The sequence below is a fragment of the Aptenodytes patagonicus genome, chromosome 1 (genome assembly GCF_965638725.1).
Source record: "Aptenodytes patagonicus chromosome 1, bAptPat1.pri.cur, whole genome shotgun sequence".
Lineage (NCBI taxonomy): Eukaryota > Metazoa > Chordata > Aves > Sphenisciformes > Spheniscidae > Aptenodytes > Aptenodytes patagonicus.
The window spans coordinates 35,083,876-35,110,886 of NC_134949.1; the positions used below are offsets into that span (position 1 = coordinate 35,083,876).

A 27,011-nucleotide genomic window follows, 5' to 3' on the forward strand; every position below is an offset into this window, starting at 1 on the left:
CCTTGCAGGCATGTGCAGTACCGGAAACACACAGAGGCAAGGACATGACCTCCCAGAGCTGTCTGCGGCCATTACCCTTATTTTTGATCTGTGAGACAGCTGGAACTGATGCAATAGGCCCTTGAGTAAGAGAGAAGCTGTTCACCACTGTTAAAGTGGTGGAGGACCTAGGTTCAAAGGAGGACCACAAAAAGACACAGTATTCAGCTACAGCTTAAAGCCCTGTCTATGACCTTGTGTGGCACAGTCTCAGGCACTGGAAAGAAGACAAGGGAGAGCAAAACTCACCTGGCATTATCTGAACTGCATGGCGAATCTCTCATTCCGGGCATCTTGCAGAGGCAGTGAGTGACCCCACACCCAAGCAGAGACTTCTTGCCAGTGGGTTGGTACCTCTGCCTTACTGCAAACCCATTTTAAGAGTGTGGCTGGACTGGCGCCAGAGCACTCAACACCTTGCAGAACTGAGCTCACTCTGTATAAAAATATCATTCAGCCCTTCAGTAGTTGCTGGAAACAGCAACGTGAAATCCAGGACATAGACCAACGGGGATGACACGGCGGTAGGACAGGCCTGCCAATGAAGGCTCGCTGGGAGGGTGGACCGCACTGGAGCTGCTGGTGTGGCATCTGGGCAACCTCTCACGACCGCTCGGGGTGCCGTGTGGCTGTGGAGCAGGACGGCAGTGTTGGGTCCCCACTCAGAGCCCTCGGGGGGCTTGCGTTGCGGTGGGAAGGGAGGAACAGCTGAGCTGCATCGGCTTTCCACAACCTTCCAAGGAGAGGACTGGGATTGTAGATTTGTGGTGTCAGTGCTGTAAATATTCAGTAAAAATCTTTATTAAAGCTGCACCTACTGAACTCACGAGACTGTGATAACGCAAAGAAGCAGGAAACAAGCCAACAGCTCCTTCAAAAGCTTTGGTTTTACCAACTTGTTCATAATCACAGCTACAACTCTGAGCACTTTGAAGCAGTCACTAAAATACAGCCAGTTAATAATCACAGTAAATATCTGCTGTTTAGAGCAACGTTCAGCTTCTCTAGTCATCTGGCAGGATTACTCTGATCCCACAAATCCCCACGCTCTTGCTGCAGGACAGCAGCCCTGCGGAAGGCAGGCTGCGAGATCTCTACCTTTTTTATTTAGAACTACAATGCAGTTTTAAAATGCACAGTCAGTTCGATACACGGCGTCACTGGCTTGGCGCTGTGAACAGCAGCGGGGTGCACCGGCTCAGCCGTAGCTGCTAAGGAGATGTGTACATCTGCCTCCCAGCTGCACCGACAACAGCCTGTTTTCTTTTCCAGCCCAATATGGTACTGACCGTCAGCACTCTTGTAAACACCGAAATCTGGGTCAATTAACCTCATGTATAACAACAGAGCATAATATCTGCCCAGAGCTGTAACCGATCTGTACAGCTTTCCACAGAAGTATTTGCCTCTCTGTTTCCCACTCTGCCTCACCACCATTTCAGCCCTTTGGCTCCAGGTCACTGATCGGTTCCTTGCACAACATGGAGGACACCCACCCACCACACGTGTGGCACAGCCCCAGATCACGCAGCTTAGTTGAATCTTTTCAATAAAATCTTTGAGAAGGAGACAGTGTCTTAAAAGTCAGGCCTTTGCCTCATTGACAGATGACCCAACTATATCACTGATTTTAGCAAAGACAATCACTGGTTTTCCATCATACCTTACATATAAACATATATGGATACATGTGTGAATTACATAAACATGTAATGCATGAATACAGATAAAAGAGAGAAAGAGCTTTATGAAAGGACACTGACCTGCTTGATAGCAAAAGCTATTTTTAAATTTAAACAGATATATGTTCAAATAAAAGACCCAAACCCCTGGTGATCTTTCTCTCCTAAATATTTATTATCCTCTGCCTAGATAAAGAATTTCCATCTTCTGTTTCTCTGAATATCTGAATAAAAATCTCCAGCAGTTTTCTAATTCCACATAATTTGTGCACATCACAGCAACACTGTTTCCTGATCTAATCTGTTTTCTAGATAGCTTGCTTTCAAACAGTTAGCTACATCAGGATTTCTCCATAGCAAATCAATTGTTGATAGCTTTGGCTCAGCCAGATATAAGCTTTAGCATGACGACAGGCCTCTCAAAAGAAATCACAAAAAATGGCAAGTGGCTGTTACAGTAAGCCTCTCAAAAATAAATTACAGTTGCCATCCATGTAGCCCTTTGATTCTGATTTTGTTTATCCTTTACCCTTTCAGTATATTCCCCAAAGATAGAATGAGACAGACATGCTCCAATTACTCTTCTTCGGTAAGCTGTAATTCCTTGCAAAACGCCTTTGAAGTTGATACTAATCAATGTGAGGAAGACTGGCGAAGTCCAGCCCAGTCCCAATGTAAGTAAGCTTAAAAAAAAAAAGGCAACTATAACAGAAAAATAAATAGCAAATATAACAGTATGCTCATTACAGTAACACAACACTTCATGCAACCTATGTTGCATGACCAGTCCAGGTCAGTCTTAGCAGGTTCATAAAATTTGACAATGATACATTTGGGCAAGGAAGGAAGAGGTAAATACAAGACAAGGGCCAAGTCTAGCGAAAAGCTGTGCTTTCTGAATTCACAGTGCGTAAAGTCTTCTATATTTTTCATGAATTTGTCCAAGTACCGTACTTCCTCTTTTAAGAAAAATCTTTAGGAAGCAAATTTTATAAGAATGCTGGAACCATGTGCCACTAAAAGGATTAATTGAAATATTCCCCCTATTTCATGAAGTTACCTCCGAAGAGAAGCCACCCACCCCTAAGATGAAGCTCAAGCCCTAGTGATGGTGTCAGGCTTGTTCACCACATGTGATGGCAAGCGTGCAGTGAGCAGCGGAGATAAGACAACCGATTACAATCAATCCAGTTATTGCAGCTTAATGAGTTACCGCTGATTAGCTTGAGTCCTCAGGACTGACAACTTTCATTCCTCGACTAAGGCAACTGCAAAGGTAATGCATTAACTTTTACCTGTTTTCATTATGTGTCAATATTTATAAACAAATATAACCACTTTACTTCTCATGAATAATCCCATGCCTAAGTTTTGAATAAAAAGAGTACAATGCCCCCCATTTAAAGTTTCCAAGCAGTTACTGGCAAACACATTATCCGCTGAAGGCCATAAACATTTATCCAGTGCTGCTAGGCATCCTGGTGGCAAATTCAATCTTTTTGTTCTGATAGTCCAAGAAAACTCATGACTTTTTTCCCCTAGTGATTTTAATGCAAAGATTTTATGAGCCTGTGAAAGGAATTGCAGGAAGCCTGGGCATTTTTGTCAGTAGCCATCTGAGTTTTCTTCTGTGCTCACTGCAGAGGAGCTGAGTTATCAGCACGACTGAGAGTGTTTTATAGGGGTCAGCCTCTGCCTCTGAAGAGTCAGCTGCATGCACTGAACGCGCCTCTAAACATGCACGAGAAATTGCTGTGTATGGACCAGAGAGTAAAAGCCAAGGCTAAGCTTGCACTGAAGTCATTCACACTAATGCCACAGTGTTTGCTCTTCCCGAACAAGATATCACCGTTGCATGGCCCTGCACTCACACAGAGAGGAGACGCAGTTCAAGGACTGACGACAGATACTTTTTTTAAAACATTTTCTCTCTTTTTATTTGTTTTTCCTGACGGTTGCTACAAGCAAAGGAGGTATTCAGAAATGTAACTGCACGATACAAACACAGGCAGCAAACTAAGTTGATGGCATGAAAGGTGTATCTGAGAACACGGAGTTGACAGAATCGGAGTCAGATTTTATTCGAGTAGTTTTTAAGATACTCTCAGCAATGATATTGTCATTAGGAAACAGTTTTACTTTCCCGTTCTGACTGTGTTTTGGTTCGTGCACGGGTTCCAGGAAAACCACCCGTTTACCAGTGCTAGCCTTCCTCTCGTCGGCTGGCAGCTCTTGTGGCGGTGTGGAATTAAGTATGGATGGGTGGGCACTGCTTTGGTTCAGCTTCCTCTTCCTCCTTTTCGCCTTACATTGACACGGACAGGGGGTCAGATAGAGGTACAGCAGTACTAAAACAATACTGGCTACACAGGCAGCAAGAGTGGTAAAAGCTGTATTAAATGCTTCATGAGCGTGGGACCTGTTCACTGTGAAATTGCTAACATTTATTCTAACCTCTATGGTTTCATTTAATAGTCTTTTCTTATTTATTGCGATGCAGGAATACAGCCCTGAGTCCTCTAGCTGGGCATCTGTTATCTCCAGGCTGCCGTTACGAAACACCTTAAAGTTGTCGGTCTCCCTGTCTGGCTCCAGCAATCTATTGTCCGGACTAACCCAAACAAAGTGTGTGCCCGCATCGCTGATTCTGCTGTCACAGTGCACAATCAGCCTGTCACCAACCTGGGCATTGTGAATAAACCCAAAGGCTTGGAAAGAGCTGTTGACAGCGCTTTCGGAGCAATTCAGAATGTTGTCGTACAGTAAAGGCAGTTTATTGTAACCTCTTGGGTCTGATCGCAACAAACAGGTGTACTCGTTTTTGAAGTCCACCACCGAGCTGAAGTGCCTTTGATACCAGAAGATTAGCATGGAGTACAGCATACAGTCACAATAAAACGGGTTGCCATGAAGATAAATTCCACTAAGATGTTTGGCCGGCACTGAACTCAGGCGCTGAATAGGCATCGACTGGATGTGATTAAAGGAAATGTCCAGCAACGCAAGGTCTGTCAGTTTATGTTTTCCAGTGTACAAGTCCAGCGGGAAATGCGAGAGCAAGTTATAGCTTAAGTAGAGTTTCTGCAATTTGTACAATCCTCCGAAGGCTGAAGACTCTATCTGTGTTATCTGATTGTTGTACAGCAGGAGAACCTCCAGTGCCCTTAGCTCCTGAAACACAGGGCTGCCCAGCGTCTTCAGGCTGTTGGATGACAAGTCTAGGTACTTCAGATTCGGGGTTGTGGAAAAGCTTCCAGTGATAATGCTGCTAATGCTATTATGATTGATTATTAAAGTGTTCAGTTTCTCAAACAGCACTGGGACCCATTCAGGCTCCAAAAACCCAATTCTGTTATAACTCAGATCCAGCCTTTTCATACATTTATAAAGATTTTCTGGCACCTGGGAGAGGTTCTTATTGGTGCAGCTTACGATATCACTGGCACAGATGCAGGCTGTTGGACACATCCACGGGGCACTGCCACAAACGCTCACTGTGAAGACCAAGAGGCATGCCAGTCCTTTGCAGTTCACTTTAAAAACTCCAAGTCGAGTAGGAAGTGCCCGCCAGTTTAAAGACATTGTCACTGTCTCTTAGCTGTCTCCCAGTGCTCCTTGCCACAGATTATATGTGCAGATAGCTTTGCACTAATCACTGTCAAAAGAGGGACACAGAGGTACAGCACGTTAACATTTACGAGTCATACCCTGCCTGATTTCTTATGCATGCCTTTTGAAAAATACAGGGAATTAATCCTTAATGTTTCGTACGGTTAATTATAAAATCTAGTTGTTTTAGGGGATGTAACCTTAACATTGGTTTTATGTAAACGTGAAATTCTGCACCCATATGTAAATATTCACATGACAGATGTGACATTTTTTGTCTTCAAAAACAGTGCAACTATTCTTCAGCCTTGGACCAAGGAATGCAATTTCTGACAGTTGATTAAAAAAAAAAAAAAAATCAGAAATGTTCCTCTGTGGAACATGACTGGGCAATGGCATCCCCTACCTGTTTCCAAACCAACCCAGACAGAAAAATCCTGATACAGGAAAGAAAAAGCCTCATCCAAAAATGCTATTTTCTTGTCTAGTGGGGAGCAGTTACAACATGTGTTTCTTCCCAAATGTCACACATTTTCAAGCAAAGAATTTTCTCAGACTACTTAGCTTTAAATGTCATACGAATTTCCCCCCTCCCCCCCCCCCCTTTTTTTTTTAATTCAGTAACTGATAGTTCAGGTAGCAACAGCCTGGTTTAAAAGTTATTCAAGATGTCCAACTGGAATATTTTGTATTCTGCTACTTCTACCTTTGCCAAAATAACAGTTGAGGAGGACATTTTCAATGCCTAGTGCCTACCTCAGGTGCAAGTTTTGGGAACTTTCAGCAAGGATGAGTTAGCCATTTCTCAAAACTTAGTAAAGGAAAAAAATATTTTGCTCATACTTAAATAGTAAGAACAAAACCAACCGTACTCTTTTCTGAGAATATTTTAGTGTCACTATGGTTTGAAGCAGGGATGTAACATTTGGCAGGGGTGATTCTGTGCCAAGGGATATGCTTTTTGTCATCTCCTAAGAAAATGTACACGTGCTTAGCAGAGTAATGAACATTTCTGTTCACTCTTGCTCTCCCTGGATACCTGTTAAGAGTTTGTCAGCAAATTCCCAGGTGAATCCATATGCATTGATTATCCCCACCCCTTCACAGCTCAGACGCGGTATTCAGCTCCCACATATTAACCTCACACTCGTTTCTGCAATCTCACTCACCCGTTGGTACAGTATCTGAGCAGGACAAACCCCGCAATGTCTGCTCTGCACTGCTGACAGCGGCTATGGCCAGGGGCTGAGAGAATGCCTGTGGGCAGGGGGAAGGAGGAGAAAGAAGCAACCTCAGATGGAAAGAAGCAGAATAAAAGAAGAAGTTGTATTCTCTGATGAGGCAAGATGGATGAAGAAAGGATGAGTCTTGAGTACAAAAGCATTAAAATCAAGACCTAAAGGGTGAAGAACAGCAGGGCAGACGGACAGCCAAAGAAGGGGAGAGAGGGCAAAGGAGAATAAGAGATGCACATGGGAGGAAGGGCAAAACCAGGGGAGGAGGATGCTAATGGAGCATCATCATCATTATTAATGAAGCAACTGAGGAGGAGGTAGTCTGAGAACGCAGAAGTCAGTTAAGGCATATGAGACTGGAAAAGCAGATTGGGAGGGTGTCAAGGGCAAGAAGAGGGTTAAGCAGAAGAGAGGCAAGAGTTTCAGGAGGTGAACCTTAGAACACGCTTCTCCGGAGAATTTGCATCTGCTACTTATGAATCTAAGATTATCTACGCAATTAATTAATTTATGTGAAATGCACTAATTTCCACTCCCCCTCAGCTCCTTATTCCCCTCCTCTCTAACCCTCTGCCAATCTGGCAGGCTGCTGTCTTCTGCTGACAAATCTTCTACTCTTAAGTCAAGTGGTAGAGGATGTGCTATGAATCTAAAGAGCTGAACCTTCTAATGACCCATTAGAATAAGAAATATGAAGGCAGCATGATGGGAGAATTCACCTTTCGCAAGAATTTATATATACATTGGCTTTAAACGCTTGCATTCCCAAAAACTATATTAAGAGAATGGCAAGAATGCCAAGTCAAGTGCTCAAAAATTAGTGTCAGGTTTTCTGTGCCATTTTAGATTTTATATACAGTCCTTTGTTACACAATTGCTTAATTTTTTTCCCCAAAACCTTTCCTCATACTATGCACAGGATCTGAGGAAGAACCGGGGAAATAAAGGGTGATTACATCAAGAGCTCAATAAATGCCTATACCTGAGAACTGGAGCATATCCTAGCCTCTGCCATAGAATTCCTGTGAGATCAGGCGAATTATGTGAACTGGTGACTGTTAGAAAATAAAGAACTTATTACAGTCACCAGCTTGACACTTAGAAACTAAGGAACCTCTGTGTATTAAGTTTGGGAAGGACTGATGTCACTGAAGTGCTGAGATGAGAGTCACAATGCTATGACTTTAGCTGGCACTTCTGACTAGAAAGGCTTCTCCTTGCTTCCCTGTCTATAAAACGGATATAGCGACATGATCTTAACTGTAGGAATATTGTAAAAATAAATGAATTGATTAGAATAAAAGCTTAGTATCAAGATTCATAAAGTTTTCTAGGCTTTTAAGATCCTACTTAAGTATCTAACTGCATGGGGTTTTCAGTGGGAAGTTAGGAACCCAGAGGAATTATTTTTTTAACCAGTCCTAAGCACCTAACTTAGTTGGTTTTGCTATCTAGCTAGTCTTTTATGGCAACAATTAATACATACAAGTTCTTCTAGAGGGTGAGACCTATGAAAGCATTATAGAAATGACCATCAGGAAATAATTCTGTACCTCAGTGTGGATTTGTATGGCATGCAGTACATAAGGCACAATGGAAACACATTGACAGATGAAAAAAGAATTTAATAGCTGCTCATTTAGTATATTGCATGAAGCAAGGTATCTGAAAACTGCATACCATAAAACCATGTGTGTGACAACTGAATTATAAAGCAGCCACAAAATGGGAGACAAACTGCTGTCGCATAGGTTGCCCTTCCCACTAATATTTGAATGCCTTATTTTGCAACCTGTGCAGCCTAATTTTTAATATCTTTTCGCACTTGCAAAAAGATGAATGGCACTTTCAAAAATCAGCTCCTATGTTGAATATAACTGCAATCCTGGAGATACTCCAAATGGGACATACTAGATCAATGCTTACTTTTGGAAGGGTTACCAAATTTAATACACTAAATAGCCTTTCACATTTGTTTCTGTGCATCCCTACAATTATCTCACCAGATACTCTGAGTTAGTCTGCAACCAAATCCCAACGGCAGATCAGTGGCTGGTGTAAATCAGCATAATACCTTTGAGTTCTAAGGAGCAAAAACACTCTGCAAGGGCTGCAAACTGGGTTGTGCATTTCCAAAACTCGTTGAAGTTGCCAAATGAGAACTGTTTCAGATAACTTCAGATAACTTGCCTTGCCTGGTGAGGCAAATCCAAATTACAGACGTCATAAATGTACCATGGGCCACACAAGGCTATTTTGAGAGTACTCTGACAAGCAGAAACCTTCCTTGCCATGCCCAACTCACAGTGCAGTGCTTACATTCTCAACAGGTTCTTTGCCCTTTTGGCGAGTAGGACCGTTGAGCTGCAACTTGCCCCTCAACCTGTGTTCCCCAAAACTTCTGCATAAATTACACAGGACGGTCTGCAAAGCCAAGCATGCTGAACATAAATATTTATAAACTATGTGATCATTTGAACTTCTTCAAAATGACTGCATAAACATTTCTGGGTTAGTAATGTGTACGTGTTAAGTGGCAAGGAAGAACAAAGCCTACAATCAACCTTATATTAAAAAGTGGCATTTTGTTTCATCCCAATAACATTACTTCAGGTCTTAGAAATGTACTATTTTACAAACTTCAATATTACATATTTTCTCAAGGGAGATATTGTTATTAAATACTATCAGCTAACATGTGCCAACAGACGCTGGCTAAGTACTTCACCATTATTTCTGAATGAGCCGGGTAAATAGCTTTTTGATTTATAGTAAAGTGAAAGGCATGGTTGGGAGTTTTGTTCTTGAATTCTTTTCAAAGAAATCATTTCTTTGTGGTGTTAAAGTGTGGTATTTTAAGTTCACTGCCAAAAACACAGTACTCCCTGAGATGAATCATCTGTGCAGTAATGGTGCACATGCTTCTTAACTGTTTGAGAAGAAACGCAAGACATATCCTCATATCATAGGGAATATCCTCTGTTGCCAGGAACAGCTCAACTGACTACAACAGATCAACTCCTAGAGAAGTTGAGGATTTGGTTCTTGGTTTTGATCTTTTTAATGTGTGTGTTTGTTGGGGTTTTGTTTTGTTTTGTTTTTATTAAGTAATGAGCACCTAGAGCTGCTTATGGAAAAGGGGAATGCTTGGGCAACCATAAATATCCTCACCATCAGTTATCACTGCAAGATCAACTAATGTCCTAAACACTCATTTCCACTTTCTCTGGGCTCTCTCTCCCACTAATGCTACATTAATAATCTCCACACCAGATTTCTCTTCTCCTGTAAGTACCTTCAGGCTTATTGCTGTTTCTTCCAGGGAAACCTGTACACCAAGCTGTCTCTCCCAGTTCATTTGAGACTTTGCTAAAAAATCCTTATGCGGCACATCTCTTAATTTAAGCAGTGAATTGGACTGGAGATCACAAGTCACCTGAATGCTTTTGCAAATGCTACCATTAATCTTTTCAACGTTAAACAAACTGGATTGATAAATGCTTTACAGTAGGAATAACATCTTCCTGTACATTGGTGATGCAAATAGTCCCACATCTGGCCGGCACTTTCTGCACAGTGAAAATGCAAATATTTGCACACAAACCCCCTGTACTACTGCAGGAATACTGTTGAGCCTCTAGAGAGCTCAAACACTAGAAAATATTAAAGATCTCAATCCACCCTCCAGACGGTCCATACCATTTCTACATGTCCCAGCTCTTTCCCTTGTGTCACATCTTCTGTGACTGTCTCCTCTGACTCCTCTGTCCCCAGTCTCGCCAGCCTGCAAGTCATTCACGCACCTTTGCACTTTCCCATTGACTTCCAAGGCCCACACAGTTGCTCTCCCCCTCTTACCAGTCTACATATCAGATGAATCAGGGCTGTATTAATTAAATATAATAATACATGAAATGAAACAGTGGTGGCTCAGGTCTTAACAATGTTTCCTCACAGCCCTTTTTTTTTTTTTGGCATGGCATTTGACAAAGCTTTCCTCATGAACTCGGAAGAAAAAGTGACTGTTAGAATGGGGTTTTATTAATTTATAACAACAATATTATACAATTATTCATGCTTTTAATCCTAACTTTATGAATCCTGCCTAAGTACATGATAGATCCATTAATTACAAACAGAGTAGAGGCATCTTACATAATTAATCTTTTAAAATGTTTATAGGAAGATCTGCATAAACTTTCATTCCTTGTGTGTGTGTGTGTGTGTGTGTATGTGGGATGCTGTCAGAGGAAATATCCCATAGTGGCCACCTCACTCCAATCTCCAGGCTCTACTCTGCTTTTAGCACTCCTGAGTGGGAAAGGCACTCTCTGCATCAAATCTGCCTGACAGCTGTGCTCGGCATTTCTGACTGAGCAGATCTGGATTACCCAGCCATCGTAATCCATGAGATTTAGTGACACGATGGATCGGAGAGCAGAGACTGCTGGTGAGCTACATCTGGGTGATGTCTTGATACACTGGACTAAATCCCTGAACTGGGCTAAGCTGGGCTTGATGCAGGACCTAACAGTGATGAAAAAATGGCTTTACATCACCTTTGCAGAAAGCTGATCCTGAGGTCAGCCTGGCAAGTGGAGTGGTCTCTCTGACCAGCACCTGGCCAGACCTCAATAGTGCTTAATTAGAGATTAATTTGTCGTAGTAACCTTAGCCAACTAAAACTATCTTCTCCCACTCATCCCTCACTAAAGATTGAATTTTCTGAAGACAGATTTTTTTTTTTTTGCACCCATGATAACTCACTTGGCTTAAAGAAAACTGAGGCACAGATGAGCAACTGGGTGATGTACCATAGAGCCTGAGTTGGACTAATCATCACCAGTCTGTCTACGGCAGTACCAGCTACATGAAGTCAACGCTCTGCAGCTCTAATCCCTCTTGAGAGAGTACAAGGGAGATATGCATCAGTGAAACAACAATGCATCCTTTTTGCCATGTTACTTTGTAAATCAAGCTGCACCCTAGCTTAAACCTTGCAAATGACTTCAGTTGCTAAGGAGATCAGCAAATAATTAAGAAAAAATGCAATGATAAGCGGCAGTGCCTGTTACAGTATCAGTAACCAGTCTCCAAGCAATGCCAGATCTTACGAAAGTTTAGTTGCCCAGCGTAGGATCCTCACCGCCTCCAAAGGCTTCTCTGACGGGCTAAACTTCAGAGAAACCACCTTGCCTACGATGGAGGGGGCTCCTGCCAGCCTCCCGATGGGGACTGCCCGCTGCAGCCCCCCGATCCCTACCGGGGGTCGGCGAAGGGCAAAGCGGGCTAAGCCGGCATCGGTCCGGGGGCACCCAGTGGCACCGCGCCGTCCCCTAGCCCGGTCCACCCACCTCCCCGAGGGTTCTCTGACCGCCTTCCCCGGGCAGGCCCGGCCACAGCCGCTCCATTCCGCGGCTCAGGTAGGGAGTCCGGGTCTCCCCCGCCCGCTGCCGGGCTGCGCTCGCCGCCGGAGCCGGGGGCTTCGCTCGGGCGGGCTCGGGGCGGACTTGCCCCCGGCTCCGGCAGCCCCTCTCAGCCCCGGCTCCTGTCCCTCCGGACCCTGCCCGCCCGCCATACGCCGGCTACCGGGGGGATGTCTGCTCCGTCACCCGGCCGGGCAGCGTTACCTGGAGCTCCCGGCGGCCGCTTCATGTCCGGGGAGCGCGATGCCGGCCCCGTCGCCGCCGCCAGCCCCGGTCCCGCATGCTCCGCTCCGCTGCCGCCTCCGGCGGGGGAAGTTGGGGGCCGCCGAGAGCGCGGCAGCGGCTCCGCTGCGCTCCCCCGCGGGCGCAGGCAGTGCTGGCCCGCTGCCCCCGGGGGTGGAGCGGAGGCCCGGAGCCCGGTACCGGCGGCGGGTGAGGAGGGAAGGCAGGAGACTCCCGGTCACAGCGGCGCCGGGGTTTTTATCCCCTCCTGCCTCCGCCCTCCCGGTGCCCCCCGCCGCGCAGCGCCGAACCCAATGCCGCTTCACCCCGAGGAGCTCCCGGGGGCTTCCGCGACAGCGGGACGGAGCCTTCGGTGCCCCGGGGAGGAGCGCGCCGCCTGCCCCCGCTCCGCCCCTCGCCTCCCCGGGGGGCCGCGGCCCCGCGCGGGGGAGTGCCCGCTGCTCCGCCCTGCTCCGCTCCTCACCGCGCTTCTGCCCCCGCCAAGCGAGGGCAAGCTCCCCCGGCCGGGTGGGCTCAGCCCCTCCGGTGCAAACCAGCCCCGAGCCCGCCCGGCAGCTCTTCAGAACCGGGCGGGGGGCGGGCAGCCCGGCTCTGCAGCCGCCAGCGGGGAGGCAGGGTTTTCGGGAGGGCGCAGCAGAAGGTGCCGTCCCCGTTAAATGCATCGAAGCTCCCCGTCCGTGGAGATGGAACTGCAGGGTGTTCATGAGGGGCAGATAAATTTAAACGGCATTGTGTTAGCTCTGGGCAACAATCCTCCAGTTAATTAAATGATCAAAACCCGCGGAGGCTCGGTAGTAAACTGGGCTTTGATGAAAAGAAAAGAGTCTAGCAAATGATACAAGGGGTTACCTAAAATTAATTGCAGTGTACCCGGCTTGTCTTGACCATGGGATCTGTGGGAGAGCTGCTGCAAGTGGGGAAGCGCGACCAGGTCAGGAAGAGGCAAAGCCGCAGCTGAAAACCCTCTGTTACACACTGATTTTAACCTCCCCCAGTGAAGTTTCTCACTGCATTTCCACCATAATTTAGAGTACCCTACATTTAGAGACTGAAACTGAACAGGGGCTAGTTTAGCAAATAATAGAGATTGTGGATTTATTGTCATCCAAACGTACAGTTTATAGAATAATTCTCAGCAAACAGGCTCGTGTATTAAAGCTGCTGTAACTCACCCTTTTCTTCCAAGGGCACACAGTGAAGTGATTTTTAATATGAGGGTTCATGGCTATGTAAAATGCTCAAGGGTTCCTTCTTGTCCCAAAATTCCTGCTACAGGCAAACTAAAATTCTTTAGTATGGTCAAGTTATCTGTTAAAAGATGTGATTCAATACAGATTGAAGCCCGGTGAGCCATGGGTGATACTGCTATTGATTTCAAAGACTTTTTGAGCAGTACCTTATCATAAAAATTCAGCTTTTTATTCGTCATTCTTATTTTGTGTTGAATGTCTGCATTTCTGTGCATTTGGATGATACACCAGTGAAGTAATTTTAATCTCCAGGTTGTTGATTCAACATTGATTGGTTTCAGACACTCCATTGGAATATTCATTTGTTTAAAGAAGCATGTTGTCTTCATTTAGACTAAACCATTAAACTTTTCTAGTTGCCTCAATGTATCAAAACATTGGGTGAAATTTAAGTTGATCACATTGTCAATACAGTCTGAGGAAGATGATAATAACTTTTTTAGCCTCCTTCCCCTGCTATCAAAACTGAAAACGTTGAGCCTGCATTCTTCTTAAAGACCTACTTATGGAATGAAAATTCTGTCTGTAGTAGCATACGGAGTAGCTGTCCATTTTTGCACACTTTCTTTAAACTAAACTGGTTTTAAAATACTAACAATTTTATTTGCAGTTTGTTCAGACCTTGGTAAGTGTGGAGCACTGGTAGGTGCAAAGTGACAGCACTGCTTGTAGCCAAGTTATTTCGATTCCAGCCACGAGATCTGGACATAGTGATAATTACTTTGGGGAAGGCAGGACCCAAATCACAGTGAAGTGTCTAATACTTAAGGCAATAAGAATTTTGTTTTCCAGTTTTATTTTTCTTGTTAGTGCTGACTGGGATTTGCTTTCTATGTTGGAGATCTCAGGGCCCAGATGCTCAAGAAATTGATGGGAGTTGTGACGACCCTTACATGAGCTGCTCAGCTTACAGATAGAGGCCATCTGCCAATAAGCAGACTTTGCAGAGAAATCATGATCAAGGGATGCATCGAACGGTCTGAAAGGAGTTCAGAACTACAGGATTCTTGTAAGTCTGGAGACAGCTGGTTGTAAGCCCAGCAATTCTTTGTTCCCACTGAATGTTGACAAGTTTGCTCATGGCATGATGCAATCTAATTCATTGTGCTATTTCACAACATAAAGGTGCTTTTGTCACTTGTTACATACTAAATTACAAGGAATATTGTTTTTTTAAAATCTAATTTGGATGGGAACAATTGGTAATTAGCTTTCTTCTACCAAATAGTACCGATGTGAAAACAGTACCTATCCAAAATCTTTGTTGATAGTACATGGGCACAAACTGTGTGAAGCTGGCAGTACATTAATTAGGACATGAAACCTTTCTCTTGATAATCTGTACAAATGTAAGGTTGCTGGCATCACCAGTAGAGATTTTTATTGCAGAGAATTGCTGATAGCTGTCTCCTTCTTCCAAAACCATCAGGATCCTGCCCATGTTTCCCTGCCCCTGTACCAAACTATCTATTAGAGTAAAAGCTTTTCAGTTCTTGTTTTCATGTCCTGTGCAGCGCCAGACTGATGGGGTTTGAGAAGAGCTTTTAATAACGATATTTCTCTTGTGCTCTTGAAAGCTCCCACAAATACAGAAATGCCTCTAGTATTTTCAAAAAGAACTTTTTTTTAGTTAACCAGCAATTTTATTACAGTTATATCATTAAATTGATCATTAAAGGACTTTTTTTCAAAAGCAGGATCCTTATTCACCTTGGCTTCAGGGAGTTTACAGTCCCTTCATGAGCAAGCAATGCAACTGTTGGGCTAGGGTCTAATTAGGAGGAGTCAAGGAGGTACTGAAAGAAAGACATATTCGCCACCTCTCCTCTTACACTCTGCTTCTGGCAAAGGCAAAGGTTTTCTGCCATAGTGCTCACACAGGAAGAAGGATTTCCAGTCTCCAGTTTAAGGCCTGGTTATACACATTATAGCCATTAGATAACATGCATTAGAAAGGGTTGGAGACCCATCTTCCTTTTTGTGATTCCTCTCTCTTGGTCTTGAATTAATTCTGCTTCAGTGCAAGTCCAGTCTGGTGGTTAGGGTACTTCAGTGAGCTAGGAGATGTGGGCTGCAGTCCTGTGTGCATGAACTCTGAATCCCCAGAGGAAGGCAGGGAAGCAAGCTGCACGAGGACTTAAACACTGATTTGCAAGTACCTAGGGGGAAGAGTATCTCCTCCTCCCCCAGTCATGTTTTAGAAGAAAGTGGTAGCTGACACTGTATTTTGAAAAGTCTACACCAAACAGCTTAACACCTAGTGGACCAAGCCCCTTAGCAGAGAATGCTGGGTCCATGGATCATGTCCGGGCTTCGGTGTGAGACACAGGCACAAATGCCTGGTCCTATCAAGGCTCTAATGCTTTCAGCATGCCCTGAAGCAGAACATGACTGCTGTCCTGTCTGGGGAACTCAAGGGTCAAATCCTGCAGTGCCTCAGGGGTTGAAGAGAACAAAAGGCAGGTCTGGCAGGGGTGGCAGTGGGAGGCTTGGGTTTTAAAACTCTTGGTGTATATCAGATGATGAGCAGGACTGTCACCTGAGAGTTGTAATCACTCTTTTCAACTTTGTTTTCCAAGCAGTTTGAAGCTGGGACCTAAGCCCAGCTCTTCTGTTCCACCAGGACACTGCTCACCAGGCTGCTCAGTCTCCAAGGGCTCAGCCTCTTTTATTTTTTTTCTGCTGAAAAGCTCCTTTTTACTCCCACATGGGAATGAATACTATTCATTAGACTAAAGAGAAAGAAAATAAGAGAGTGATTCTTTAGCCCAATGTGTGGAATGCGGGAGGACTGTACTCACTCCCTACCTGGGCAAGCAGTTCCTTGCTCGCCATCCTTAGACATTCAGAACTGCCTTTTCTTCCTCTCTGTCACTCAAACCTATTCTATTGCTCCTTATTTTCAGTTTTTAAAGATCTGCAGGTCTGGAGGGGATGTTCAAAGAGCCATGGAGTACCACCTGTCCACCAGTGCCATCTTTCCCCTTTCTGTCCTCAGAACTGCCACCAGCTGGTAGGTACTATTGAAGAGGAAGTCAGAATGGCTAATGTTGAGGTTCTCATTAGGGGTGAGTATACTTCAGGATAAAAGCTTTTTACTACTTATATTTATTGATTTAGCCCTGACTTCTTGCCCTTTCTCCATTCAAATGCCTCTTTAGTACCTAAAATGTCAGTTCCTCAGTTTGGCACATTTGCTGTCACTTGCAGTCCTCTCTGATGTCTTTGCTATCTCAAGGATTTCGTAAGACCAAAGGTGGGAAAAAGACCAGCAGATGCATCTTAGGTGTCTCTGTTAATCAAATTGATTTACTTTAAGGGTCTCCTTGCTGTGTGCTGGTGCCATCAAGTTTGTGTATGACTTACAGAACATGCAGTTTATGTCCTGGATGATTTCTGAAACACTGAAAGAATCATAGAATCATAGAATTATAGAATCATTAAGGTTGGAAGAGACCTCTAAGATCATCGAGTCCAACCATCGACCCAACACCACCATGCCCACTAATCCATGTCCCTAAGCACCTCATCTACACATCTTTTAAATACCTCGAGGGATGGGGACTCCACCACTTCCCTGGGCAGCCTGTTCCAATGTTTCACCACTCTTTCAGTAAAGACATTTTTCCTCATGTCCAATCTAAACCTCCCCTGGTGCAACTTGAGGCCATTTCCTCTCGTCCTATCGCTAGTTACTTGGGAGAAGAGACCGACACCCACCTCACTACAACCTCCTGTCAGGTAGTTGTAGAGAGCGATGAGGTCTCCCCAAGACCCTTTTTCTCCAGGCTAAACAACCCCAGTTCCCTCAGCCACTCCTCATGAGACTTGTGCTCTAGACTCTTCACCAGCTTCATTTCCCTGCTTGGGACACACTCCAGCACCTCCATGTCCTTCTTGTAGTGAGGGGCCCAAAACTGAACACAGTATTTGAGGTGCGACCTCACCAGGGCCGAGTACAGGGGCACGATCACTTCCCTACTCCTGCTGGCCACACTATTGCTGATACAGGCCAGGATGCCATTGGCCTTCTTGGCCGCCTGGGCACACTGCCGGCTCATGTTCAGCCGGCACCCCCAGGTCCTTTTCCGCCAGGCAGCTTTCCAGCCACTCTTCCCCAAGCCTGTAGCGCTGCATGGGGTTGTTGTGGCCGAAGTGCAGGACCCGGCACTTGGCCTTGTTGAACCTCATACAGTTGGCCTGGGCCCATCGATCCAGCCTGTCCAGGTCCCTCTGCAGAACCTTCCTACCCTCGAGCAGATCAACACTCCTGCCCAACTTGGTGTCGTCTGCAAACTTACTGAGGGTGCACTCAATCCCCTCATCCAGATCATTGACAAGGATATTGAACAAGACCGGCCCCAATACTGAGCCCAGGGGAACACCGCTCATGACCGGCCGCCAACTGGGTTGAACTCCATTCACCATAACTCTCTGGGCCCGGCCGTCCAGCCAGTTTTTTACCCAGCGAAGAGTACACCTGTCTAAGCCAAGAGCTTGAACCGAGGTATTCACCGTCCACAGGTGTGTTTCATATGTGTTATGAGAAGTAAATGAACATTCTGAGATGCATTCTTATTTTGAGCTAGATTGGCCGTTGAAATCTAAAAGTTTGGAAACAACAGAGGTAAGTGTCAGTGGCTTGTGTGTCCTTGTGGATTTTTAGGGTCCTTATGTCTTAGAGTCTGCAGATCTCAAATACACCCAGAAACATTGTTAAGCAGTCTTCAAGTCTTTGGAGCACATTTACATGCAAGGAAGGCATTGTTAAGCACTGGAGGATGATTTATTTTCATTTTCTATTCCAAAGACAGCACTTGAGAAAATGTTACAAATTAACAGAAAGTTATTGGTTCAGTGAATTTAGCCTTTAATAGTAAGAACATTTGGGAAAGTAATTTGTCATGGCCTCAAGCAGTCTCTTTTAAAGCAGTACGATAGCTTTTCTATAATAACAGGTAGGTAACCTAACCTTTTAAAATGCAGTTCTTCATGCAAATAAACCTTGCTGATGGACTTAAAAAGGTGATTTTGAATGCAGTCAGGCATTACTTATTTCCTGAGACACCACATGTCTCTCATCTGGCCAAAATAAAAGCAGGAAAGTTTTTTAGAACACCAGATTCATTTTGCAGTATAATGGGCTGTAGTGAGTTACTGCAGTAACTCAAAAATAACATCTAAAGAGACAACATGCAAGTGGATTTTCTATTAAAACTTGAATACTACCCCATGGCAATACTTGAAGTATTTGTGAATAATCTCTAGATTTGCAATATTAGGCATAAGGAAAAGAAAGATGGGCGATCTCACCCTCTTGACTTTAATTATTCACAGATACAGCACTGGGGTGGCTACACTTCTCAGGAAGTATAGTGCAAACCCATTTTGAGGATATGCAGCACTGGTAGGAGATTGAGGAGGTTCTGTGCGGTGTCTCATATTGAGTGTGTGACTCATTTAATTGGCTCCTACCTCCTGCTCCTCCTCATCCTTTTCATGGAGCTTCTGCTCCATGAACTCCAAGACCCCACATGCTGGATATGGCAGATCATGAATGGTCAGTCTTAAACACGATCTGTCAGGGGTATGCACCTGATGCCTGGACTCATAGAGTGGAAGAGAGCGCAGGAGGTGGTGCATTGCATAGAAAAAAAGAAGATAAAATAAAAGTAATAAAAAAGCCTGTCTAGAAGATCAGTCCCCACCTGCAGGCTTCCTCTGCATCTCTTTCTCCACATATAACTCAAGATGTCAGGCGTGGGCCCCCATTCTGTGACCAGCATGTGAAACCCCAGAGCATGGTATCACAGGATCCTCCAGGCTGATATGAAAAATACATTTATATCATATCATAGAATCATTAAGATTGAAAAAGACCTCTAAGATCATCGAGTCCAACCGTCAACCCAACACCACCATGCCCACTAAACCATGTCCCTAAGTGCCTCATCTACACGTCTTTTAAATACTTCCAGGGATGGGGACTCAACCACTTCCCTGGGCAGCCTGTTCCAGTGTTTAACCACTCTTTCAGTAAAGACATTTTTCCTCATGTCCAATCTAAACCTCCCCTGGTGCAACCTGAGGCCATTTCCTCTTGTCCTATGTTCCTCTCATCCTGTCATGAAGACACTAGGTCTAGTGCATCAGTGCTGTGACTTTGCTCGGGGCGGGGCATGTAGTTACATGGCTGCAAAGGACAGACAATTTTCTGCACACAAATTCCTGCAAAAGGTGCTTACAGATCTCTAACTCCTCATGATAACGTCTTAAGGCTGCAAGGCAACAGAAATACTCTTTGGGAGATGTGAACTAATGTTATGTTTTTACCTTTTATAAAAAAACAAACTGAAGCTTCTAACAATTACGATGACGCCTTCCCCCCAGCCGGTGTCCTTTTTAAAGCAGATATTTTACTACTAGCATTTAGCAAGCAGTTGCCAAATAACATAGGAAAACTATGTAGGAAAGAAAGAAAATTGTATATTACTTTGGTGAGCAACACTTTGCAAAGGCTTTTAGGATCCATATTAATCCAGGCTGAAACTGCTCTGACTTTGCTTCATCTAATAACAGGGATGAGCACAACCATCCATTGTCATTAGTCACTCTTGGGAAAAAAAATAAAAAGGATATGAGGAAAAAAATCTGTCGGGAACAGGCACTGTGATCCTGGACATGAATGCAGCTTTCCTGCTTATTTCTTCTGGCAATATATGAGCTGGAAATAAAAGGACACATTGCCCATTATTTATAACCATGCATCTTGAAATCAGCAAGGGTTACTGTAAGGGTAGAATTTTGTTTACATGCAGAATCACGTTCAGTATGCTGCTCATTCTTTCTGTTGCAGCCATAAACCAGCACGGTCCAACGCAGTGATCTATTTCCATAATGACCATGTATTACCTTCTCATTTGCAGCGCCTGCGGGAGTGCTGGGGTGCTTCTCACACTGAGCATGCCTCTGACCCATTTCAGATTTTGCAGAGAACCTTTCTCTTCTTTTTCCTGATCCTTAGATTTCAGGACTGAAATGATCGCAATGTTGTTCAGTGCAGTTTGCTCTGAAGTTTATTTGTGTTTGCAGAAACTGGAATTCCCTATCCTGCTCTCTTGGTCCGGCTTGTGTCTTGTGCTGAGGTAAAAGTCAGTATCAGCATCTGTTCTGGGCTAAGTTTCATAGTAAGGGATGCCTGAGAGTCCTCTTTAAACCCTGTTATTGGTACGAAGGGTACTCATTGAAATAACTATGTTTTTTTTTAATTTGGCTATGTTTTGAGGCATATGATCTGGCGAGAGTTATGAGACCAAATTGTGGACTTGATGATAGTATCCCTGTTTCAGTATGGCAGTTAATGCCTGTATACAAATGAATACATTTGTATTAAGAGTAAATTTCAAGAATGTCTTATATATCCTTATCAAAGTACTCAGTTGAGGTTATGGTCTCTGCTAATAAGGATTCATTTCCAATACACCTGTGGTATCTGGATGGCTGATGGCATCTGACTGCTTGGGTTTTGAAAAATGGAGAACTGAGAAAAATTAACATATTCAGAATAATCTCAAAATATTTCAAAACTGCTTGTCCTTTGAACTCCAGATGTAGCTGGAAAAAACTTGACAAGTCTAGAACTTGAGACCAATTTTAAAGTGGAGGAAAAGAGTATTTTGAAAAATGATTACCTGGCAAATAAAGTAGAGAAACATCTTTTGATCTTGTGCAAAAAAAAATTGCTACAATTGGCAGCTTCCACAAGCCATTGCTGTAGTCACCACCTGCAGTAACATTAAGTACAGCAGAAATGTTTGGGAGCATGGAAGAGCATATGGTAGAGACTGACCCTCTCTGCCTCCTGGTTCATTTCTATTCTCATTTCAATGTCCTGAAAAAACTATTAGTTCTTTCAAATCCTGAAACAAGAAAACTTTTTTTATCTTTGTGTTTTGCACTTGATTACAAGCTCCAACTGAAGATTTTCATATGACTCGAGCATCTGCTAGGTGTCCTGTCTAGATGGAATCTCTAGTAAAGATAAAAAGCTCACGTTCACTTGCTCGGTTCTTCTTCCGAAGAAGAAGCATTTGCTTGTTACTTCTTTACCCAGGTGATTATTTTTATGACGCTTGTAGATCTACCACTATGTCTGAGACTTCCACTCCTCTCTAAGTTTGGCTGAAACTCCAAGTCCCTGGGGAGACAGACAGCTACAGAGACAGACAGCCCGTCTGCATAAGCCTCATTTACTTGAGGCACCATGTTAGAAACAGAACAGCTGAGCATAGGATTGCAGTGCCCAGGCCCTGAAGAAGGAAAAGTGGGAGATCCTGTGCATTGTCTCTGCCATTTGTGCCTTTAAGTGTGGAGGACTCTAGTCAGCTGTGTTAATGGTTATGTACATATGGTATAATTGATTTCAGCAGGTACTTTCACTTAGGAGCCACTATAGCCTCATTTATGGCTGATCTAATTGATAAGAGGCTAAACAGAGTTGCATTGGTACATATTACTGACGTTAAAAAGGTATTGGATAATTCTGGTAAATGACACTTTAGAGTCTTCTGACCTGCTCGATTCAAAAAGCTTTAAAAATGCAGGGCAGAATGGACATCTCTCCATCCATTATTCATTCAGGTAAATTCATCCCATCATTATCACTGTTCCCTGAACTGATCTTTTTTTTTTCCTTTCTTGGACTATATTTTTGGCTATAAGGCTTTTCAGATCTACCGCAAATTTAAAATGCAAAATCGGAGTCTGCCTAAGATCATGACGGTATCTAAGTTACCAGTTTGCCCAGGACACACACATCTCTATCATACATGTCAGTAAGTAACCAGAGGGAAGAGATTTATAAAGCAGCAAATTTTGATGTCAGAAGAATGTCAGATCTGCCTTCAGCTGATTTTTTGTAAGTTTGTTATTGTATGAACTACTGTGTTCAAGGAAACAAAAAAAAAAAATCAATGCAATATTTTATTTGTATTATTAAGTAAAATACTTTAAATAGGAAGCCTACATTCCAAGCAGTGGAATTAAAATGCCATTTTAACCTGTGGAAGGAATTTTGCTCTTTTGGCCCTAAAACTATATCAGTTTTTATCAGACAAAGCCTTTATTATTTGATCAACTCCCTGTGCCCTCGCAGATGACCGTGTTTTTCCGGCAGACATCTGACTGCTAGAAACTTGAAAAACAACACATGGTGAGGTAGAATAACTGCTGTGCTTTAACCAGCCAAGTCTGTTTTTCTCTTGCTGTAAGCTCCTGTTCTTTTGGCTACAGAGAGCATCTGCTTTTAATGAACACAAATAAGCCAATAAAATTCATATGTATGTTATTAAGAGGTTTCCTTCCCTTTCTACGTAAATATGATTAGCATTTCGAACTCCAAATACCTTCTTCAGAGTTTAAATATAGCTCCTTGTTTTTCTGGCATCACTACAATAATTATGATCATACACATTCAGAGAAGCTGCAAGGAGATGACAATTCAGGCATCTTCTCTGGTTATTCTTGGCCTCACATAAATCCATTAATACCTTTCTCTTTGGATTTGGTAGTGCTGATTTCTGTATTCATATTTGTATTCAGTAGGATGTCACGAAGGCTGGTGTGAGTGGAGACAATGGTAAGATTAAGATCCAAGTAAGAATCTGAATCTGTTTTTAGTAGTAGTTCCTTTTTTGGCAATTGAAATGCAGAGGGGAATTTTCCTAAGTCGTAGAACTAAATTTTGAGAGTCGGTTGTTTTTTTACATTGGAACAACTTTGTCTTTTTCATCTTTGGCCATTGCTACCTTTTTCATCTTGAACAGTCAGTACCAGCACATTTTCTTTTGTCCTTTTGTTGCATATGAGTTTTGTGATGTGACCCATGGCTTGGACCCAGCCAAACATCAAAGCATGTCCTCAGGTAGTATATATGAATAGTTTTACTGAGGCTATCGGGTCATCTATGCTCTTTATTCCTTAGTTTAGTTAGTGCCATCAGGAGCTGCAGGATGATTTCATCTTTGCATTTCTACAGATCTTTTGGGTGGGAAACTGGGAGGATACAGTCAGTACTCTCCCTATTTTCAAACCTTGCCTATTCACCTCTGGTGGTGAGTTTCCAGCAGTCATCTACTTCCCTCACTCTTCTGAACTCTGTCATAACTGTGCAGGAATAGTTTAGTTGCTTTTGAAGGAAATATAATTTAGTATGTTAGACAAAAATATGTATGGTATGTTTGGCAAAGCTCCTGTAATGGCTAACATCACCTGAGCCGAGCCAGTGCTTGTGAGACATGCATATTCCTGTTCAGAGCTTTTATATAGATGAAGGCATATCAAAATTTTATTTTAGCCAGACTTGATTTTCAGTTTGGTTTGGACTGACAGTACATGGCTGGTGGGTACTTGATGTTAGAGAGCAAGTATATTCTCACGTAAACTTGTGGTTCAGATTATTAGTTTGTCATATCAATTCTCAAGCAACGACCAAGGGATTAATTTTGAAAGGGCTGGTAACACCATATTTTGTTGAGGTCACTGAATATTTCCCATTGTAAGTCCCTGTTTTTGGTTGCTTGTGAAACCAACCAACCATTTTCCTTGTGAATATTTCACAGTTGGACCAAAGATATTTCACACTGGCTATCTGCCTCAGCTGGTGTTTGATTAGGAAGTGTCAGGTAATTCTGAAATGTTCTGAAATATGTCTAGAAAAAAAGGAAAAATGAACAACTGGTATTGTCTGTGTTAACAGAAGTTAACAGAGGTGGGTGTGAGAGGAAAATGATAATGGAAAAAATAGGCAATACTGTAACTGATGACTGTCGTAAACATGCACAGAGAAAGGTTATAAACTAAAGTAAACATAGGTAAGCTTGTTCTGGTTGACATTGTGTCTCAATTAGTGTGAATCAGAAACTCTGCTGAAACACATTTATAAAAAAAGTCAGGGAATCATGGAATACTTAAGACAGAAAGGACAGAAGGGAACTACTGGAGATCATCTGGTCCAACCTCCCTGCTCAAAGCAGAGGCAACTTTGAAGTCAGATTGGGTTTCTCAGGGTCTTGCCTAGTTTCAGCCTCTCTGAGCAACCCATTCCCATGTCCCACTTCAGCTTGTCCAAGTTGAGAAAACCTAGGTCCCCATTCCCAGGTCAATATGATTGACAAGTTTTCTCCTGAGCGGAAAAACCTCTGAATCACTCAAAGCTGCTTAGTAACATTGGGTAAAACTGTTAATTTCGGTGTAGATATTGGCAGTGGATGGCAGCTTTCTGTGATCTTTCTGATAGTGATTTTCTGTGAGACAGTCACTTGTATAAAATGAAGCGTACAGATAGCCTACAACATCTGTCTGGAGTTACAGAGCAATCTTCTGTATTCCCCTCATTTTTGCTGCAGCCAAAAATGTACTTTTTCCTCTGTCTTCTCTCCCTTCCCACAGTTTATGTGTTTCTAATCTAATGGGAAGGAGATCTTACTGGAAACTAAACTTTTGTTCAGCTAAGCCTGGCTCATGCACCACCGGGTGAAAGAGCCACCTCCTGCTCCTAATAGCCACCCCACTCAGCCTGAAGATTTAACTTGGCAGAACTCAAGGTTCTCAGGGAAATCAGCTTTACAATTTATCCTCACATCCACCCAAGCATATCACAAAACACAGCAAGTTATCAAAGATTTTTTAAAAGTAAAAATCACCCCAAATTGCAAAAAGAAAAAAAAAAAAAGGTAGGAAAAGATAGTTTTGTCCCTATTCCAGTTATACAAACTAACTAAGAATGTTTGAAAATCTAGAGCAATATTTTGATTAGCGGTATTTGCTTGTTTCAAAGTTGTATGACAAAGCTTCCTAGATAAAAAAAAAAAAAAAAGTGTATGTGTCTTGCATCCAAAAATAATTAAAATTTGCAAGTATGGACAATATTTATGTCAGCACCAGTTTTGGTTATGGCAGTATACCATCTGGTGTGTGGGATCAGCAGCACAAAGTCATTTGTCAGATATTGTACAAAATAGCAGCCTTCTTTTGTATTTGTGATTTTTGCCTATTTGCCCATGCCTCCACATAGAGTAGAGTCTAAATGGACAAAAACAAATCAGGAAAACCAATCTTGCTAAGCTTAAGGTGATGAATACAGATTTCCTTGTGTGGGTTTCATTAACACAGATTCCTTAAGCAAGTTTTCTAAGGCAATAAGGGCTATGCAATCATCCTGTCTGTGTGTCCGTGTACCTCCGTTCCATGAGAACAAAGTTTTACTCCACTGTCCAATCTTAATCACTTTTCTCAGATGCATAGACCTTTTGTTATTAAGTTACTAAAATTTAGTGCATTTTGCAGCTGGGTAAGAGAAACCCTCCGTGAGAGAAAACTTGCAAGTTGCCTGCTCTGTTTGGCCTGTTGCTGGCCGGTCACCAGATGAATGTTGCTCAGCAGTTCAGCACAGCAAAGCCTGGAACCAGCCCCAGCAATGGGCTTGGAGGATGCAGATAGTGAGGGGTTGTGGGGGGAGATGGGTGGCACTGTGGCAGGTGAAGGTGTCTCATCGCAAGGAGAGAAGCTGGAGTTACTATGACAGGGGGAAATACGGCATTGCAAGATCCATAAGAAACAAAGCCTCACAAATTCCTCTGTTGAAAGAACTTGATACTTTGTTTGTAATTTAAAAGTGATATATCAAATTTAAGCCATGATGATGTTATATAGCGAGCTACCCACTATGGTTAAATACAATTCTAGCAGCCTCCTTGCAGTTCTGAACTCTGAACTCTGATCTGAAGCTCTGCTGGACTTTGTGTGAATGCACAGTTCTGCTTTTAAGGAGTTTATGTTTGGCCTGGGAGCAGTACACTCATTCCAAACTGTTTAGTATGCTGTGTGGTAGTAAATTGTTGCTCTGAAACACTTAATTCACAATGACATTTATGTGCTTTATAAGCACTTATAACCTAAAAAAGCCTTTTCCTCTATGGTCACAAAAAAATTGCAGATATGACTGATGGATCATTTCTGGTAGTGAAATGGTTGTTGTGGCATTAGATTGTCTTGTTTCATCTTTGAAGTCCTTTTCTTCTAGCTTTGAGAGTTCTCCAGCCAACTTTCAGAAGAGTTATGTGAAGCCAGGAAAGTCCCTCTGGAACCATGCAAGGTTCGAGTAAGGCAGGAGGATCTACCTTCCCCTTGGGCAAAAGATCCACTTTCAGGTAATGACATTTTTACGGCCAGCTACCCCTGGGAAAGGAAAACAACATGGAGAAAGCTGAAGTGAACAAACTTGAAAACCCTTGGCTGGGGAAATGCCCTCAACTCTTCACAGTCAAGTCATAAAGAAAATACTGCAAAGGAATTGCTTTCGTGACAAACCTGGGTTACTTTCTCATGGGCAGTCAGAAAGGGTAAAGTGCTTTGCAAGTACTGTGTTTTCTGCCAGACACCTTGGGAACATTCAGTGTAGTTTTGGAACTTTTTGGGATGAAAGGATGAGAAAAGAATTGATCGTTTAATTTTTCTTAAATGCTGTTT

The 27,011-nt window shown here is 43.2% G+C and overlaps 1 protein-coding gene across 1 annotated transcript; it reads right to left on the reverse strand.

Annotated features, from left to right (window-relative positions):
- Positions 1-3,631: 3,631 nt before the first annotated feature.
- AMIGO2 (adhesion molecule with Ig like domain 2) lies at positions 3,632-12,319 on the reverse strand. Its single transcript, XM_076331851.1, has 2 exons — positions 12,196-12,319; positions 3,632-5,376 (listed from the first exon to the last, which is right to left on the reverse strand). The coding sequence occupies exon 2, from the start codon at positions 5,301-5,303 to the stop codon at positions 3,738-3,740; it is 1,566 nt and encodes a 521-aa protein (XP_076187966.1). The 5' UTR covers positions 5,304-5,376; positions 12,196-12,319; the 3' UTR covers positions 3,632-3,737.
- Between the last annotated feature and the right edge of the window lie 14,692 nt (positions 12,320-27,011).